This window comes from Zeugodacus cucurbitae, chromosome X, assembly GCF_028554725.1.
Source record: "Zeugodacus cucurbitae isolate PBARC_wt_2022May chromosome X, idZeuCucr1.2, whole genome shotgun sequence".
In the NCBI taxonomy this organism is placed as follows: domain Eukaryota; kingdom Metazoa; phylum Arthropoda; class Insecta; order Diptera; family Tephritidae; genus Zeugodacus; species Zeugodacus cucurbitae.
Window position 1 is genome coordinate 28,321,101 of NC_071672.1, and position 20,766 is coordinate 28,341,866.

The following is a 20,766-nucleotide window of genomic DNA, read 5'->3' on the forward strand; positions in this document are numbered from 1 at the left end:
TCGCAACAAAGTTACTAAAGAGAGTATTATAGTTTTGTTCACATAACGGTTGTTTTTAACACCCAAAACTAAATGAGTTAGATATAGGATTATATATACCAAAGTGATCAGGGTAAAGAGTGTAGTTCAAATCGGCTAAAAAGTGCAATTATATGTTTACAAATTAGCAATTTTTCATTAAAGTTAAGTGAACGAATCAAATTTTTTAGATAACATTGACATTTTTTTTAGGTTCACAAATTTATTTCTACTCTTGTTCATTTTTTTTTTGATTCATTACTCTCGTACTATTCATGATGCAAAAGCATGATGTCGATATCTGATGGGACAGCAGTTGTACATCCCTTTATTTCTTCTCAAGCCTAACAAGTTATAAAATCTGAAATATTTTTAAAAATTGATAAGCTAAAGCAAGTGATTGCGCTATGTTTGATTGCAGGGATGTACTAAGGCATTAGCCAGTGGGCTTGGATGTTGTATGTCGGGGTTCAGTCTGGATAAGTAGCAGTTTAACCTGCTACAATATCCAGATCGAAGTTACGCAAGAGTCACTCTGGTTTCACGTGGCAACTCGAGCTCTTCTTCTGCTATAGGTGGTGGTTTGGTTCGAAGGACGCCATTCACTGGAAGGGAGTCAATGAAGGTGTTGATAGCACCACTGTGAATGGCGTTTAAAGCGTATCTAAAACTGTTTGCGTCCGCAGTCTGGTCGATATATGGATTAAGTTCGTCGACGTGTTGTAGGAATAATCTCTTGATCCAGCAAGTGATTACATGGGTGATTTCTATGAAAATGGCAGGAAGTACTAATTATGCTATCTGCTGCCTTGTCGTTTAGGAGTTGATTTCTTCCAACTCCTTCTGTTTTACTACAACCTATCGGGAGTACTCTGAGGTAGAAATAAGTTATGGAATTTCTTATACATTTAAAAATACGTTTACTATGGGATTTTATATAATTAAGATTATTTTCGAAGATACAGGAAATGCCGGGTGCAGCATCCAAACTTGCAAAACTTGAAACTGTTTTTTTTTTCGAAATGATACCCGTGATTTCTTTAAGTTTTAACTGTTCATATATATTTTGTTTTTCAAAACGATACACGCGATTTCTCAAGTTCTACTCGACCTTTTCACCTGAACATTTTGATGTTGGAATCGTATTTTTTATACTCTCGCAACAAAGTTGCTAAAGAGAGTATTATAGTTTTGTTGACATAACGGTTGTTTGTAACACCCAAAACTAAACGAGTTATATATAGGGTTATATATACCAAAGTGATCAGGATGAAGAATGTAGTTCAAAACCAGATGTCTGTCTGTCCGTCCGTCTGTGCAAGTTGTAACTTGAATAAAAATTAAGATATCTTGATGAATATGACTTGGAACACTTGTTTCTTGGCACCATAGGAAGGTTGCTTTCGAAGATGAGCAAAATCGGACTGCCACGCCCACAAAATGGCGAAAACCGAAAACACATAAATGCCATAAATAAAGCTATGGAAATAAAATTGGGTCCAAAGGATTGTTCTAGGAAGGGGCATATTTGGATGTAATTTTTTTGGGATGGGCATGGCACCGCCCCCTTATAAATTTTTTGTACATATCTCGTAAACTACTAAAGCTATATCAACGAAATTCTCTCCCATACAAAAGTTATGTTGAAAACGACTCAAAATGCTTTAATTAAGTAAGGGATAACACCAGAAACCTAAATTTTATTTATAAAGAATGTACAGAAAAATTTAAGTGGGTGTGGCTACTACTCGACCAATATCAATGACATTTGGTATATAATATTTTCCTTGCATCCCAATGATATGTTGTGAAAATAGGCCAAACGCCTACTTCCTATATACCAGAACTTTGAAGTCAACGTGAATAGTATACTTAACAATATGTAAAGTACGCACTAGTGAAGATATCGGAACAGAACTTTGCATAAATACTGCATTTATAGTGTAGCAGCCCCTTTCTAAAAAGCGAAATCGGACCATAGGTTTTCAAAGCCCCATATATCGAACAAGAGGACCTCGGTACTTCTAACCTAATATTAGGGTTTCCAACTTTCAATGGACTTTATACCATATATATGACGAATATGTGGGTCAAATTGTCTATTATATAATATTAATTAAATAAATTGCGAGAGTATAAAATGTTCGGTCACAACCGAACTTAGCCCTTCCTTACTTGTTAAATTTTTATTTTGTTTTGTATTATTTATTTTTATTTATATATTTTTTTATTAGTTTATGTTTAAATTTTTATTTTTATACTAGCAGACCCGGCCACACGTTTTTGTGGCTAAGGTATACATTAAATTAGTAAATCTTTCAATGCAGAGAAAAAATGCTTACGCATAAAGACGAAAACGTTATAGCCGATAAATTTTAAAATGATTGATAGACATTATTGTAGATCTGTGTTAAGCGTAAATCATCATAATTAGTAAAACTTTCTTTATCTTGGCTTTGGTGATGATATTGTTTACCTTCTTCACAGCCAGACTTGTTCTTTTGCAAAGTTTGATGTTGATTTATGTTACGCAGCATGATGACAACTTACACTACTTTTAATTGCAAGTGAGTGGGGATAGTTCAGCAATTTAAAATAGTCTGTGGGATAATTGAATACGTCGTCTTGATTTGTAGCTGTGTCAACTCTCCTTTAACGACATTCTAAATTGTCGCACTAAGATCAAAGAGATTCTTGTTTTTTTACCACCAATATAGGTCATTCAATCAGCCATTTATGTTTATCATATTATGGTTTCATGTCAGGAAAAACACGATGAATAAGTTCCTCTTTCGAGGCCATGAAGTGACAGAAACCCGTTAAAAATGTTATTAATCCATCGAGGTGTCACCCGCGTCGCTACCATTTTCAACTATTTCTACAATCGCAGTATGATATTGTTGGAAAAACACTCGTATGTTATTTGTTAATTGGCGATTTTTTATAAATTAGATGATTTTAGGAATGTGATTAGTTCGTCAGCAACAGTTGATCCAGGAATAGTCTGGCGAAAATTACCTGCCCACAGAATCATGGCTTCACCAAAAGTATTTTCGTTGTCGCGTAAATCTTTTAAAGTCCTGTGCAGTACCTCCAGCGACTTGAATATCTGGAAAATCTTCTTTATAGCTCTTTTTTTGGCGATTTTGCAGACTGGTATTTCGTTGATTTGCAATTTAGGAGTAATTTCAAGGCCGAATTGCCGTTTGTCTGACTACTAACAGGTGCCAAGTTGCCCCTATTCCCATTATAACTGGGCGTTGATGAGTGCAATCGGTTCAGGAATTACCTCAACCCTCATGTACAATATATGCTGATTTTGATTATTCTATTGGACTTTATTTCAAATTGTGTATAATAAAATTACATCAATAAATTGCGGGAGTATAAAATGTTCGGTTGCCTTTCCCTACTTGTTACAAATTGTTTTGGGCTATCGACACAGCCTTATACAATTGAACAAAGCAACAATGACAACTTTCATAATATTATTATTTTTTGTTTTGTTTTGTTTTTTTTTTTTTTATAATTTTGTTGTCAATTCAAATAAAATCATATTCTTGTTATCTTCCTCACAATTTTTCGATACATACTTACTTTCTAATCCTTCCCTGACCTTCCATAAATATTTCAAAACTAAAATTAGCCAGATCGGTTTGGCCCTTCTCGACTTTTTTCGAGACTAACGACACAAATTGTTTGTATGGGGTTTGTATTGTGGATTTAAGACTTTTTCAGGCAATTTTTCTAATTTTTTTCTCCGTAAGAACCATCCCGGTACCTCTAAAAACATTCTAAACAAATAATTTGCGAAATCGGTTCAACGGTTCTCGAGTTATGCGCTTAGCAACATATTTTGCGATTCATTTTTATATTATAGATTTTTTTGTTTTATTTGACTTTGTTTATTCAATAATTTTTGTTTTACATTCCTGTAATGTTAATGAATAAATGATAAAAAAATTTTATTACAACACTTTAAAAATGACTTGAAATTCATGCCTCTAACACCAGAACCCCCTTAAAAATGAATTATTCGATTTATCAGCTAAACGGCCACACACATTTGGTGAATTGTGCGTTCCTACGTTAGTCAATAGCATGTCTGAAAAAATTTTTATGAATCCTTTTCTGTCATTACAACTACAAATTTGTGTTGCGCTTGCGGTGTACTTCACATGCGATAAAAAACAATGTAATCGAGTAGGCATTATTTACTATAATTAATAATTTATATTTTATATGTGTATATATATAAAATTATTTAAATACTTTTAAAGTTTTTTGCTTATCTAGTCGAAGCATATTTGACTTATAACTAATGTTTGCAAATGTGCAACGCAGTTTACTATTAGCTTATTAAGGTTTGCTTATATTCATGTATTATAAATCTATGTGCATTTAAAAATATGCTATGAACTAAATTTACAATTGAACATAATGTGAAATTTCATTTAGAAACATGTATGTATTTTATTTTATTTATGCCGTACACACTATATTGTGTTGTTATATAAATTTAAACCCTTATATACTTTAATACCTATCCTTAATAAAAAATATAAATCGATAATAAATGCTCAAAAAGACATATTTATACGGATATATATGTAACATGTAAACTATGTGTTATTTGTATATATTAAATGCGACAAAAACAAATTGAAATCCTTAATTAATCAGTTCAAATCTTATTCAATTTTTTATTATTGTTCTTGCCTTTATTACAAACCCACATATCTAGTTTTATATGCGAATGACAACGAAACTATCGGTTCATGGCTGGTGTTCACGTGTGTAATTTTAACGTAAAATATTTGATGAAGGAAAGTGGAAATAAAAAAATGTTTTCCGATGACAGTATACACAAACAGCTAAAATGCTGTTCACACGATAAAACTATATACGCGCGCAAGTTCGTCTAACTACATACTGTAACGGATTTCCAAAATCTGCCGTTTACTCTAAAACTCTACCCTGAGTTCGATCACTGGATTGTCAAATAAAAGTCACACTTTAATGGCTATACACTAATCTTTATTTCTAATTCCTTATAACTTAACACTTTAGTACTCAATACTCTACTTTACAACTCTAACTTATAACTTGTTTACACTTTGCTCGACAACTCTCTCCTTAGAATTGTCCTCACTCGACAACTCTCTTATTAGAACTGTGTCTTGCTGCCAGCCCGGCAGCCCTTATATAGTCGATTGCTAGCATGTTATCGTCACTCGAACATTCTGGCAACTACGAATATCGATGTCTAGATAGATCTGGCAAGTTATCGATTTCGATTGTCAATTCTAGTTTGTTCTGGTGCCATTTTCGTTACAATACATTATACAATATGGTGTGATATCTTTCTTAATACTGTGCTAAGGGTGTCATATGATTTGAGATTAACAATAACGTTATTTATGAATATATAATAAACGTTTCTTTTATATAAAATGTATTAAGTATACCCTATTTTACTATTACTTGTTTCAAGTGTTTTGTAAATGTACTATGAAGGTGATTTGATCATCTCAAAGAGCTGAAATGAGTGGCAAATTGGCTCATTACATTTATTATTTATGCGAGAAATGTATCGTTTAGCGTTCGAAATTATTGAATTTTTTTTTTTGTTAGTTATGACTACAACTGTTGTTTTGCTATGCTTGTTGCTTAGTAAAAGAAAAGTAGAAAAGTTAAATATGTGTTAGCAAATTTTGATAAAATTATATTAAAGATTAAACTAACAGCTGGCCACAAATTGTTTATGTAATTTTTAAATTATCTTTTAATATGTATGTTATCGGCTCCAACCGTTAGGGTTGCATAAATAATAAGCATTATAACGCAAAATTGAAAAAGATAGAACGTCATAAAATTCGAAAGCACGCAAAAAAAGTGATTTCCATGTGCTACAATAAGTTGCTATTTTGGCATTTTCTTTTAATTATTTAATTCAATTGGCGAAAATTACATTTTTTGTTTGTTTGCATTTTGTTTAGGGGGGCTAGAACTGTGCCATAACATCCTAGAGGAACAATTACTATTATATCCGCAGGGTGTGTGGTTTCTTTTTTTAAAGAGACGACTAGAATTCATGAAGGGTAATTTGGATGAAGCGCAGTAGTGGTACAAAAAATCATGGAAATCACAAAACGTCTGGACACAGTTCCATCATCTCAGTTTTTGGGAGTTATTGTGGGTAAACTGGTTAGTAGTAATATATGTGTTATTTGTGTTTTGTCGGCCAATACCGTCATTCGTATATTTATACAGTTGAAGTACCCTTCAAATTAGAGAGACTTTGAATTAATTTTATGAAATTTGACTTCTATTGCCAATTTAAGAGTTCGAGTTATAAAAGTTGAGCTGTATTTTCATTTATGAATAATTAACAAATTGTTAACATGACAAGTTCATTTAAGTGGCAAGATTCACAACAGTTTTAGTTACGTTAAGCAGCTTTTTATGTCAAACTAATTGACTTATGTATGTAATAATATTTACCGTCTGTAAAGTCAAATAACTCTAAGGGCTACATTGTCAGCATAGGCCGAAACTCCACAGCCTTGATTTTCAAGTTCCACCACCCCATCCAGAGCAAAGGGAAGAGAACACCAACTTGCGCGGTATCACTATTTACAGTCCGGAGCACATGTGCGCTACCCTACAGTTCTCTGCGGTTCATGCTGAGCAGACTAGTATAAGATATAAGACGCTTAAGGTTTGCTTCGATACCAAAATCGTCGGGCGCACTAATGACCGCTTGCTTGTTAAGGGGTACAGTATAACCCATGAAGAATTAGGAGGTTTTCGTGAATTTTTTTTTAAGAAATTACTCGATCGAATATTTCGAAATTTTTGGACATAATAAGGTATAATTTCAGCTATAATCATTGGGAGAAAAACCTACGAAGTTACAGCAGGTTGAATAACGGTATCAAAACTTTGAAACGATTTTCCCCAATATGTCATTTTTAAAGTCGGTGACCAGCCTACAGGAAAAACTACAGCATCGATCGTATTGAAATTTTGAACAAATATTCTACATATATATAGCTCTCGAATGACGTCGAGTCCAAAAATTTCAATTACTAACAATTTTACAATAACAAATAGGTCGATTTTTTCGTCTAAAATCGTAATTTTGGCTTGAAAATGGTACCAAAAATTGAAAAATTAAAAAAAAATTGTTTTTATTGTAGTTCTATACATTTATTTACTTTACAGTTGCTACTTATTCTATATACAAATTTCCTTTATTATATATTCAGTTTGAAGCTTGGCGAAATTGTACCCCAGCTATTTAGTGGAGCACAGCAAATGGTCTCGTACGATTTACTCCTATCAGCAAGCGGCTGTAATGCTAATGAACGAAGATCTCGACGACAATGAGCTGGAAATCTAGCCTCTAATGCATGATACACCCAAGTATAAACAAAGAATCGCTGGAAAATCACTACCTATGGAGAAATTCATTTGTAAGAAGGTGGCGCGATATTTTGCGCAAAATCATTACCTCTGTCTTCCAGCTGTTGAGCTGATGTTTGTCTGGAACGCATTCAAAGTGCTTAGCAAAAATTATCAGCTAGCTGACGCTCAATGCTCAAGCATTGTGTTTTTTATTACGTGGCGCTTGCTATCGACAAATGAAGCAGCCATTCCTCGCATTGCAGTAAGATTTTAATCGAATCATTTATAAAATTATTCCAACATTAACCCTGCCATCTTTTAAAGAGATCTTGAAGCGTGCATGAACTTGCAAAGTCAAATCAAAGAAGACACATATTTGATGGCCTACGCCTGCGTGGAATCGGGACTAGTGCATGCAGACGAACAAAATTATGAATTGGCTATCACCACAATTGAGGAAGCGAAGTAAGTATATTTTATTATACCATTAAAGACAATAAACGACAACGCTGAACTATATTTTTTATCATAATTCGAGTAAAATAATATGCTTTTGAGCTTTGACCCAAATATTCTAATGAGTATATTAACAAAAAAAATTGTATTATATAATTGCAGGAAGAAATACACTGGCTTTTCGCTGGAGTCACGCCTACATTTCCGCATACATGCTGCGCTTATGGAATTTAAGGAAAAACTGAACTGTTAGCTCAGGTGGTGGAGTACGGTGTGCTTCGTTTCGTATTTGTGGTTGGCCGTGGGGAAATAGAGGGCGCAATTGATTCCACACAAAGTAATCCAAAAAAAGAAGATCAAATATTCTTATAATAATTATAATTTTATTAAATTAATTGGAATTACACTTACCACGTCTGGATCGGTTGAGATGTCGCAAAGGAAGCGAGAAGTAAGAAGAAGCAAAGCAAGAGCGCAACTTCAAATATTTAGTTGCGTTCGAATTAGACTTCGAAAAAGCTTCGAAGTAGTGATCTCTCTTCCGACACAGACGTGGCAGTGAAATTAGGCGGGGGCGGCGTCAACATTCCGCTCGCCTTGCAGTATTACTGCAAATGCAGTTTACAATTAATTAATTATTACTTAAAACTAACATGCGACTGGCTCCTGTACTTCCTCTGGCAAGCGATGCATTTCTTGCAGATGGGGTGGCCGACGAGACGAATCGAGTCTGGTTCGGTCCGGGAAATGCCGCTGAGACAAATGGAGTCTTAGACGATCATTGCCATGCCACCAAACTGCATAGAAATTACCACATTCCGAGGTCGGTGAGACGACTCGAGTCTAACTCGATCCTGGGTAAATGGTAAATGTCAGAGGCGTAGGTAGCCAGTGCATTTTATTGGGCCGATATTATACGACGCCGGATATTACATATCCCACCGTCGTATTTTGGGCGACGAGTTGTCCCACTGTCGCTGGTTGTAACCCTGGCAGTATGAGCCGGGAGTAGATGTCCCCTCCTAAAATTACCTCGACTGGCGCTGACTTGTAGAAGTCGTAGTCTGCGAGTCTTAGGTTCTGGAAGTGTTGAAGTGTGTGGTCTTCCAGAGACCTTACTGGCGTCGGTGGTAGTTGATGACGTTGTATTTGTGCAGTTACGGGGGTCCGGGTAATGTCGCTGAGACGAATCGAGTCTCAGTCGATCGTTACCATGCCGCCAATCCGAATAGAAGTTACCAGCACGCCGAAGTCGGCGAGACGAATCGAGTCTGGCTCAATCCTGGGCGTGTGGTATGCGGGAGAGGCACCGTTGGTCAGAGCTTTCCCTTGGTTGCATGACTGATGACGTCGGTTGACATGGTTGTGAAGGTATCGAATCCGCCGTAGCGATGGTTTCCTCTTCCATTTCCGCTGCCTCTAGCTCGACTTGTTGTGCCCATGTTAAGTCTACGACATCCTCGTCTAGTTCTTCAGCATCTGAACTAATACCATGGAGCATTGTATGGTGAGGGCTGCCGCAATGTTTACAGCGTATTACACTGTCGCACTCATCCTTTGAGTGGTTCGAGGCAAGGCAGTTGCTGCAGTAGCGGTATATTAAGGTTGTCCTCAGCCTAATTTCTGGGGACATCTGGCGAAATTTTGGGCACCAGCGAAGAAGGTGACTTTCTATGCAAAAAGGGCAATTGATGGTCGTCATTTTCAATAATTTCTTGAATGAAAAGAAAATTATTAAGGTGTTAAAAAGTTAACATTGATTGGGTAAAATGACATTTTTTGTGATAGGCTTACAAATTAAGCCGCGTTGTGTTTTGATGTCCACAACTTGAACTCGTTGGTCCATCCCTGGATATATTTTGGTGATCCTGCCTAATCTCCATTCATTTGGAGGTAAATTTTTATCACGAACTACCACTAGGTCGTTTACTTGGACGTTCTGTTGGGAATGTTTCCATTTCTTTCGTTTCTGTTTCAGTGCAATATGACGAGATGCTCCAAAAGTAGTTTCTGCTGGAATAACTTTGAATGGGAGTGAAACAATGTAACGCGCTTCGCTGTTTCTAATGGTTGTTTTTGAATATAACCTGTCACAATATTGTTCTTCTACAGTGAAAAATGGTTTTTTAGGTATTTCTTCTAGTTCCTGGAATTTGGAAAGCTGATTATCTAAAGATACCTCGTTGAAATATGTGACGTAAGTCGGTTTATTCTTTGTTTCTTCGGAGGGAACAGAACCTGTTAAAATCCAGCCGAACACTGTACGTTGGGCAATGAGGGAACCGAAGATCTTTGATTTTACCCCGTTTAATATGATTTTCGGGTAGATATCCCCTCCGATCAACAAGTCAACCTTTTGACTCGTATGGAAATTATTATCCGCTAAGGGGATATTGGGTAACCTTTTAACAATTGAAGGGTTGATTGATATGGAAGGAAGCAGTCCAGTCAGTTTTGGTAGTACCAACGCTTCCGCTTCTAATTTTAAACCTTTGTTACGGGGCGAGCCAATGGTGATTGAGCATACCGTTTGAACTCGTCCCGACACGGTATTATTCAATCCCGAAACTCGTGCGCTGACCTTCCTGCTTGTCAGATTTAAGCGTTTTTGCAAACTGTTGGTAATGAATGTTCCTTCAGATCCCGAATCGATCAGGGCTCTGACAGTGAAGGTGTTTTCGTTGTGACATATAGTCACCATAGCTGTACCTAAGAGCATGCTTTGACTGGTCGGCACATTTGATACTTTGGCCTTAATGGAGGCCATATGAGATTTAGTGGAAATCTCAGTAGGGTCTGTGCTGGCGGGTGACTGAGCTATTTCCTCACTCTGATCCCGGTGAATCATAGTGTGATGTCTCTGTTTGCATTTAGCACAATTAAACATGCTTTTACAATCTTTGACTTCATGTGTGTCCGATAAACAGTTTAAGCAGACGTGAAGTTTTCTGACCGCATTTAACCTTGCGTTAGGCTGCATCTCTATAAATCTTTGACAAGATTTTAAAATGTGCGCTTGAGATGAGCAAAGTTTACATTTAAGACTGTTTGTCTTGACGTGATGGGAATTTATGGGTTTGGACCCTGTCCTTGATTGCAAGGTTGGTGTCCGACCTTCACCATCAGCCGACTGAACCTTGGGTTGAGTAATCGACTCGCCTTTGAGGTTTGATACCCTCTCTAGCGTTTTAACCCGTTTGGTTAGAAATTTGTCTAACTCAACCCATTTTGGAATCTCTGAATCCGAATCCAGAGATTGTTCCCAAAGCGACAGTGTATAGTCAGGCAATCGGATAGAACACAAATACGTAAATAAGGCATCCCAGCTATCTATATTGATGCCATGTATTTGTAAAGCTGAAATGCAGCTATTTATCTCCCGCTGTAAATTTCTGAGTTCGGCCTCAGATTCAGTTGAAATGTGCGGAAGCTTGAATAATAAATTTAATTGTGTATTGACAAGAACTCGCTTGTTTTCATATCTACACAACAAATTATTCCAAGCCAATGCGAATCCATCATTCGTCAGAGGCGCTTTCGAAACGATAGCTTTCGCCTCACCTCGGGTTTTTTGATTCAGGTGGAATAACTTTTCGACTGGGGATAACCTCGAGTTGTTCCCATAAATTGCGGCAAATAGATCCCTAAATGAGGGCCATTGCAACACATCGCCATGAAATATTTCTGTATCACATGGCGGTAAGTTGAGGGAACACCTCACGGGTTCTGCCGTTTGTTGTAACCGTTCAGGTTGAATTATTGTAGAATTTGAACTTGGGCTTTGGTTGAACCCCGTGAGGTTGTGCATGTGTTCGCCCATCAAGGCCGCACAACACACATATGAGTGGTAACTGTTGGTATATTTAAGTTTTATGTCCTCAACTGTTTTTGTATCGGAAGCATCCACCTTTGGCAAACACAACTTGTATTCCGACTTTACCTCTGCCCACAGAGATTTCAGTTCGGCTTGTTGTACTTCAAGAGAGTAGGCACTTTGGTTGTTTGCAGTTGGAGCAAAAGACTCCTCAAACTCCAGTATAGCGTCTGCAGCTCTGATAAAGGCCTTGATGGATTCCATTGTATTTGACAATTTAACCGAAACTGCAAATATGTTGCGCAAAATCGTTTCTAAAACTTTAAAATTTGATTTAAATTTGAAAAAAATTGCAAATATGTTGCAATAAGTTTAAGAGTTACAGCACCAATCACGGAAAACTGCAAACTGAATTAACGCGTTGTTTAGTTGTGAAGCGTACAAATCTTTCGAAATAAAAAATTATAAATTTAATAAAGCCAAGTTCAAGTTTCGTGAAAATTTATTTTTCAAAGTGCTTGCTGGGTAATCGTACCAATGCACTTGCACGTCTAGTCTTCGAATAGATACACGAACAAAAATTGATATGTGCTAAGTCGTTGATATCAATGAGTTGCGCTCAAATTTGTTTGGAAAGTACTTGCTGGGTAATCGTCCCAATACACTTGCACGCCTAGTGTTCGTATAAATACACAAACAAAGATTGATGTGTGTTTAGTCACTCTTTATTTAAAGCAAATTACAAATAAAATTCACAAGTACTTATTTTAATTCTATCACTTGAACTTGGGCTTATGGGGTTATCTCCGCACTAATGCAATGCCCCTTTTGTTGCTGTCCTTTGGCTCTGCCTGCCTTTGCTGCTCTGCCTTTGCTGCCGGCCTTCTGTGATGGCTGCTGCGCTGCTTTGCCTTTGATTGCGTCGCTCACTTCAACGCTGTTTGGGCTATGTGCTTTTTGTTCTTTTTTTTGTTTTACTTTTCACTTATCACTCGCGTAACTGCAGCTGCGGTATTGCTGCTTGCCTATATTGCTATTCGAACAATATGAAAAGGCAGATTTGAGCGACTAGACTCAAATTAACTACACAAAAGGACCGAGAGAGATTTGTAACGAGAGCGTTACTGCAGCTACTGTATTGCTGCTTGCCTTTATTGCTATTCGAGCAATATATGGAAAGGCAGAGTTGAGCGACTAGACTCAAATTAGCAAGACGAAAACCGAGAGAGATTTGTTGACGCTCCAGACGTTGTTTGTGCGTCCAAGAAAATTAAATTTCGAATAACAGATATTGTTAGAATATATAAAGTGACTTAAATGACGACTGCAAGGCGAGGTGTATTTATTGTTGTACTTAAACGAAGTACAATACAACCTGCAGTGTGCGAGTTTTTGTTGGTAGAGCGCCAAAAATAAGTTTCGGTCTCTACTTCACACCGCACAATTAGTTTTGTACATACATAAATTATGTACAAATTTACTAATTTATTGCCTTATAGCTTGCAGAGCACAAGTCCAAAATATGTTTGGCTGTAACCTTGCGTGTTACTAATTCAGGCGAATCAATGCACTTTTCACTTTAAAAAATTCAACTTGTTACCTGTGATCCGGCTCGAAGGACCAATGTTAGCTCAGGTGGTGGAGTACGGTGTGCTTCGTTTCGTATTTGTGGTTGGCCGTGGGGAAATAGAGGGCGCAATTGATTCCACACAAAGTAATCCAAAAAAAGAAGATCAAATATTCTTATAATAATTATAATTTTATTAAATTAATTGGAATTACACTTACCACGTCTGGATCGGTTGAGATGTCGCAAAGGAAGCGAGAAGTAAGAAGAAGCAAAGCAAGAGCGCAACTTCAAATATTTAGTTGCGTTCGAATTAGACTTCGAAAAAGCTTCGAAGTAGTGATCTCTCTTCCGACAAAGACGTGGCAGTGAAATTAGGCGGGGGCGGCGTCAACATGAACTTTAAACATTAAGTTGAAAAATTGAAATAAACATATTTATGGAGATTTGGTTAAAAAATTAAATACACATATTTTAAATTATTTTTACTACAACGTACGCGCAAATGACGATACACGCGATTTCCCAAGTTCTACTGTACCTATTCACCTGAACATTTTGAGGTTGGAATCGTATTTTTTATTCTCTCGCAACAAAGTTACTAAAGAGAGTATTATAGTTTTGTTCACATAACGGTTGTTTTTAACACCCAAAACTAAATGAGTTAGATATAGTGTTATATATACCGAAGTGATCAGGGTAAAGAGTGTAGTTCAAATCGGCTAAAAAGTGCAATTATATGTTTACAAATTAGCAATTTTTCATTAAAGTTAAGTGAACGAATCAAATTTTTTAGATAACATTGACATTTTTTTAGGTTCAGAAATTTATTTCTACTCTTGTTCATTTTTTTTTTTTGTTTTGATTCATTACTCTCGTACTATTCATGATGCAAAAGCATGATGTCGATATCTGATGAGACGGCACTTGTACATCCCTTTATTTCTTCTCAAGCCTAACAAGTTATAAAATCTGAAATATTTTTAAAACTTGATAAGCTAAAGCAAGTGATTGCGCTATGTCTGATTGCAGGGATGTACTAAGGCATTAGCCAGTGGGCTTAGATGTTCACGGAGTTTAGATGTATATGTCTTGTTGCTACCCTCTCCTTCCTTCTCCAGCATAGGGATGCCAAGGATACGAACCATATTGTACAACGGTAAAAGGAATATCGAGACTTTTGCTTTATTCCATTAAAGCAATTCTGTGACGATTATCGACAATTGTTGATGAAATTTGAAGGTGCTATAGTTTGGTTTTATAATTATACGATTATGGTGTACGAAATCCAAAGAGCAATGCGGACATTAATGTACTGGTTGTTGTTGTTGTTGTAGCGGTTATCTATCCCTGCCTGAAAAGAAGAGCATAAATCTAGTTGTCGTCGAAATCATCTAACGGGAGGCCCAGGAAACGTGCTGTTTCGACGGGGTTGGACCAAAGGGAAAGGGGTGCTAGATGAGTAGGGTTCGTTAGGCATGCAAAAAAAGGTGGTTAGTGTCTTGCGGGACATGTATTTTGTATGTCGGGGTTCAGTCTGGATAAGTAGCAGTTTAACCTGCTACAATATCCAGATCGAAGTTACGCAAGAGTCACTCTGGTTTCACGTGGCAACTCGAGCTCTTCGTCTGCTATAGGTGGTGGTTTGGTTCGAAGGACGCCATTCACTGGAAAGGAGTCAATGAAGGTGTTGATAGCACCACTGTGAATGGCGTTTAAAGCGTGTCTAAAACTGTTTACGTCCGCAGTCTGGTCGATCTATGGATTAAGTTCGTCGACGTGTTGTAGGAATGATCTCTTGATCCAGCAAGCGATTACATGGGTGATTTCTATGAAAACGGCAGGAAGTACTAATTATGCTATCTGCTGCCTTGTCGTTTAGGAGTTGATTTCTTCCAACTCCTTCTGTTTTACTACAACCTATCGGGAGTACTCTGAGGTAGAAATAAGTTATGGAATTTCTTATACATTTAAAAATACGTTTACTATGGGATTTTATATAATTAAGATTATTTTCGAAGATACAGGAAATGCCGGGTACAGCATCCAAACTTGCAAAACATGAAACTGTTTTTTTTTTTTCGAAATGATACCCGTGATTTCTTTAAGTTTTAACTGTTCATATATATTTTGTTTTTCAAAACGATACACGCGATTTCCCAAGTTCCACTGGACCTTTTCACCTGAACATTTTGATGTTGGAATCGTATTTTTATACTCTCGCAACAAAGTTGCTAAAGAGAGTATTATAGTTTTGTTGACATAACGGTTGTTTGTAACACCCAAAACTAAACGAGTTATATATAGGGTTATGTATACCAAAGTGATCAGGATGAAGAGTGTAGTTCAAATCCGGATGTCTGTCTGTCCGTCCGTCTGTGCAAGTTGTAACTTGAGTAAAAATTAAGATACCTTGATGAATATGACTTGGAACACATGTTTCTTGGCACCATAGGAAGGTTGCTTTCGAAGATGAGCAAAATCGGACTGCCACGCCCACAAAATGGCGAAAACCGAAAACACATAAATGTCATAAATAAAGCTATGGAAATAAAATTGGGTCCAAAGGATTGTTCTAGGAAGGGGCATATTTGGATGTAATTTTTTTGGGATGGGCATGGCACCGCCCCCTTATCTCGTAAACTACTAAAGCTATATCAACGAAATTCTTTCCCATACAAAAGTTATGTTGAAAACGACTCAAAATGCTTTAATTAAGTAAGGGATAACACCAGAAACCTAAATTTTATTTATAAAGAATGTACAGAAAAATTTAAGTGGGTGTGGCTACTACTCGACCAATATCAATGACATTTGGTTTATAATATTTTCCTTGCATCCCAATGATATGTTGTGAAAATAGGCCAAACGCCTACTTCCTATATACCAGAACTTTGAAGTCAACGTGAATAGTATACTTAACAATATGTAAAGTACGCACTAGTGAACATATCGGAACAGAACTTTGCATAAATACTGCATTTATAGTGTAGCAGCCCCTTTCTAAAAAGCGAAATCGGACCATAGGTTTTCAAAGCCCCATATATCGAACAAGAGGACCTCGGTGCTTCTAACCTAATATTAGGGTTTCCAACTTTCAATGGATTTTATACCATATATATGACGAATATGTGGGTCAAAATATCTATTATATAATATTAATTAAATAAATTGCGAGAGTATAAAAAGTTCGGTCACAACCGAACTTAACCCTTCCTTACTTGTTAAATTTTTATTTTGTTTTGTATTATTTATTTTTATTTATATATTTTTTTTTTAATTTATGTTTAAATTTTTATTTATATATTTTTTTAAATTTATGTTTAAATTTTTATTTTTATATTTTTTTGTTTTATTTGACTTTGTTTATTCAATAATTTTTGTTTTACATTCCTGTAATGTTAATGAATAAATGATAAAAAATTTTTATTACAACACTTTAAAAATGACTTGAAATTCATGCCTCTAACACCAGAATACCCCCTTAAAAATGAATTATTCGAATTATCAGCTAAACGGCCACACACATTTGGTGAATTGTGCGTTCCCATGTTAGTCAATAGCATGTCTGAAAAAATTTTTATGAATCCTTTTCTGTCATTACAACTACAAATTTGTGTTGCGCTTGCGGAGTACTTCACATGCGATAAAAAACAATGTAATCGAGTAGGCATTATTTACTATAATTAGTAATTTATATTTTATATGTGTATATATATAAAATTATTTAAATACTTTTAAGGTTTTTTGCTTGGCTAGTCGAAGCATATTTGACTTATAACTAATGTTTGCAAATGTGCAACGCAGTTTACTATTAGCTTATTAAGGTTTGCTTATATTCATGTATTATAAATCTATGTGCATTTAAAAATGTGCTATGAACTAAATTTACAATTGAACATAATGTGAAATTTCATTTAGAAACATGTATGTATTTTATTTTATTTATGCCGTACACACTATGTTGTGTTGTTATATAAATTTAGAATGACAACGAAACTATCGGTTCATGGTTGGTGTTCCCGTGTGTAATTTTAACGTAAAATATTTGATGAAGGGAAGTGGAAATAAAAAAAATGTTTTCCGATGACAGTATACACAACCAGCTAAAATGCTGTTCACACGATAAAACTATATACGCGCGCAAGTTCGTCTAACTACATACATTATACAATATGGTGTGATATCTTTCTTAATACTATGCTAAGGGTGTCATATGATTTGAGATTAACAATAACGCTATTTATGAATATATAATAAACGTTTCTTTTATGTAAAATGTATTAAGTATACCCTATTTTACTATTACTTGTTTCAAGTGTTTTGTAAATGTACTATGAAGGTGATTTGAGCATCTCAAAGAGCTGAAATGAGTGGCAAATTGGCTCATTACATTTATTATTTATGCGAGAAATGTATCGTTTAGCGTTCAAAATTATTGAATTTTTTTTGTTAGTTATGACTACAACTGTTGTTTTGCTATGCTTGTTGCTTAGTAAAAGAAAAGTAGAAAAGTTAAATATGTGTTAGCAAAATTTGATAAAATTATATTAAAGATTAAACTAACAGCTGGCCACAAATTGTTTATGTCATTTTTAAATTATCTTTTAATATGTATGTTGTCGGCTCCAACCGCTAGGGTTGCATAAATAATAAGCATTATAACGTAAAATTGAAAAAGATAGAACGTCATAAAATTCGAAAGCACTCAAAAAAAAGTGATTTCCATGTGCTACAATAAGTTGCTATTTTGGCATTTTCTTTTAATTATTTAATTCAATTGGCGAAAATTACATTTTTTGTTTGTTTGCATTTTGTTTAGGGGGCTAGAACTGTGCCATAACATCCTAGAGGAACAATTACTATTATATCCGCAGGGTGTGTGGTTTCTTTTTTTTAAGGGACGACTAGAATTCATGAAGGGTAATTTGGATGAAGCGCAGTATTGGTACAAAAAATCATGGAAATCACAAAACGTCTGGACACAGTTCCATCATCTCAGTTTTTGGGAGTTATTGTGGGTAAACTGGTTAGTAGTAATATATGTGTTATTTGTGTTTTGTCGTTCAATACCGTCATTCGTATATTTATACAGTTGAAGTACCCTTCAAATTAGAGAGACTTTGAATTAATTTTATGAAATTTGACTTCTATTGCCAATTTAAGAGTTCGAGTTATAAAAGTTGAGCTGTATTTTCATTTATGAATAATTAACAAATTGTTAACATGACAAGTTCATTTAAGTGGCAAGATTCACAACAGTTTTAGTTACGTTAAGCAGCTTTTTATGTCAAACTAATTGACTTATGTATGTAATAATATTTACCGTCTGTAAAGTCAAATAACTCTAAGGGCTACATTGTCAGCATAGGCCGAAACTCCACAGCCTTGATTTTCAAGTTCCACCACCCCATCCAGAGCAAAGGGAAGAGGACACCAACTTGCGCGGTATCACTATTTACAGTCCGGAGCACATGTGCGCTACCCTACAGTTCTATGCGGTTCATGCTGAGCAGACTAGTATAAGATATAAGGTTTGCTTCGATACCAAAATCGTCGGGCGCACTAATGACCGCTTGCTTGTTAAGGGGTACAGTATAACCCATGAAGAATTAGGAGGTTTTCGTGAATTTTTTTTTAAGAAATTACTCGACCGAATATTTCGAAATTTTGGACATAATAAGGTATAATTTCAGCTATAATCATTGGGAGAAAAACCTACGAAGTTACAGCAGGTTGAATTACGGTATCAAAACTTTGAAACGATTTTCCCCAATATGTCATTTTTAAAGTCGGTGACCAGCCTACAGGAAAAACTACAGCATCGATCGTTTTGAAATTTTGAAAAAATATTCTACATATATATAGCTCTCGAATGACGTCGAGTCCAAAAATTTCAATTACTAACAATTTTACAATAACAAATAGGTCGATTTTTTCGTCTAAAATCGTAATTTTGGCTTGAAAATGGTACCAAAAATTGAAAAATTAAAAAAAAACTCCACGTCAATTGAAAGATAAACTAATAAACTAAAGAAAGCATTTTGATTTTTTGGTTTTGGATGATCCAGCGATGCTGTAGGCTGGTCACCGCACAAGCACTTTTTTCGAGGTGCCTGCAGAGATCGACGATAAATCCGTTATTCCTCGCTATTTTTCGATAAAACTTTTTTTAAGTATCCTTCAAATGTTGTACTTTCATATAATATTAAGTAAAATTAACCTGCAGCAATAATTTTTTCTAAAAAAATTCATGAGAAAAGGTCTCTTTTCGACGAAAAAAACCTTACCTTAAACAACTCACTTGTTTTTATTGGAGTTCTATACATTTATTTACTTTACAGTTGCTACTTATTCTATATACAAATTTCCTTTATTATATATTCAGTTTGAAGCTGGACTGGCGGGAGGCGAAATTGTACGCCAGCTATTTAGTGGAGCACAGCAAATGGTCTCGTACGATTTACTCCTATCAGCAAGCGGCTGTAATGCTAATGAACGATGATCTCGACGACAATGAGCTGGAAACCGTTGAGTCTCTAATGCATGATACACCCAAGTATAAGCAAAGGATCGCCGGAAAATCACTACCTATGGAGAAATTCATTTGTAAGAAGGTGGCGCGATATTTTGCGCAAAATCATTACCTCTGTCTTCCAGCTGTTGAGCTGATGTTTGTCTGGAACGCATTCAAAGTGCTTAGCAAAAATTATCAGCTAGCTGACGCTCAATGCTCAAGCATTGTGTTTTTTATTACGTGGCGCTTGCTATCGACAAATGAAGCAGCCATTCCTCGCATTGCAGTAAGATTTTAATCGAATCATTTATAAAATTATTCCAACATTAACCCTGTCATCTTTTAAAGAGATCTTGAAGCGTGCATGAACTTGCAAAGTCAAATCAAAGAAGACACATATTTGATGGCCTACGTCTGCGTGGAATCGGGACTGGTGCATGCAGACGAACAAAATTATGAATTGGCTATCACCACAATTGAGGAAGCGAAGTAAGTATATTTTATTATACCATTAACGACAATAAACGACAACGCTGCACTATATTTTTTTATCATAATTCGAGTAAAATAATATGCTTTTGAGCTTTAACCCAAATATTCTAATGAGTATATTAACAAAAAAAAATTGTATTATATAATTGCAGGAAGAAATACACTGGCTTTTCGCTGGAGTCACGCTTACATTTCCGCATACATGGTGCGCTTATGGAATTTAAGGAAAAACTGAACTTTAAACATTAAGTTGGAAAATTGAAATAAACATATTTATGAAGATTTGGTTAAAAAATTAAATACACATATTTTAAATTATTTTTACTACAACGTACGCGCAAATGACGATACACGCGATTTCCCAAGTTCTACTGTACCTATTCACCTGAACATTTTGAGGTTGGAATCGTATTTTTTATACTCTCGCAACAAAGTTACTAAAGAGAGTATTATAGTTTTGTTCACATAACGGTTGTTTTTAACACCCAAAAC

At 35.6% G+C, this 20,766-nt stretch overlaps 2 protein-coding genes and 1 pseudogene across 2 annotated transcripts; 2 read left to right on the forward strand and 1 right to left on the reverse strand.

The window, feature by feature from the left end:
• The first annotated feature begins 5,968 nt into the window (after positions 1-5,968).
• LOC128923030 (tetratricopeptide repeat protein 39A-like) lies at positions 5,969-8,259 on the forward strand (annotated as a pseudogene).
• Positions 8,246-11,962, reverse strand: LOC128923054 (uncharacterized). Its single transcript, XM_054235422.1, has 2 exons — positions 9,679-11,962; positions 8,246-9,598 (listed from the first exon to the last, which is right to left on the reverse strand). Coding segments are annotated over exons 1-2 (2,286 nt in total). The 3' UTR covers positions 8,246-9,596.
• A 6,195-nt stretch (positions 11,963-18,157) lies between these two features.
• LOC128923055 (tetratricopeptide repeat protein 39A-like) lies at positions 18,158-20,269 on the forward strand. Its single transcript, XM_054235425.1, has 3 exons — positions 18,158-18,294; positions 19,654-20,068; positions 20,131-20,269. Exons 1-3 carry the CDS (start codon positions 18,182-18,184, stop codon positions 20,137-20,139), a joined length of 537 nt encoding a protein of 178 aa, XP_054091400.1. The 5' UTR covers positions 18,158-18,181; the 3' UTR covers positions 20,140-20,269.
• The last annotated feature ends 497 nt before the right edge of the window (positions 20,270-20,766 follow it).

Bases quoted from the DNA above. Each gene is read 5' to 3' on its own strand.
- LOC128923054 (XM_054235422.1), bottom strand. From the start codon at position 11,962: ATGGAATCCATCAAGGCCTTTATCAGAGCTGCAGACGCTATACTGGAG.
- LOC128923055 (XM_054235425.1), top strand. From the start codon at position 18,182: ATGAAGGGTAATTTGGATGAAGCGCAGTATTGGTACAAAAAATCATGG. The intron at 18,295-19,653 runs GTTAGTAGTAAT...TTATATATTCAG, and splicing joins GAGTTATTGTGGGTAAACTG to TTTGAAGCTGGACTGGCGGG.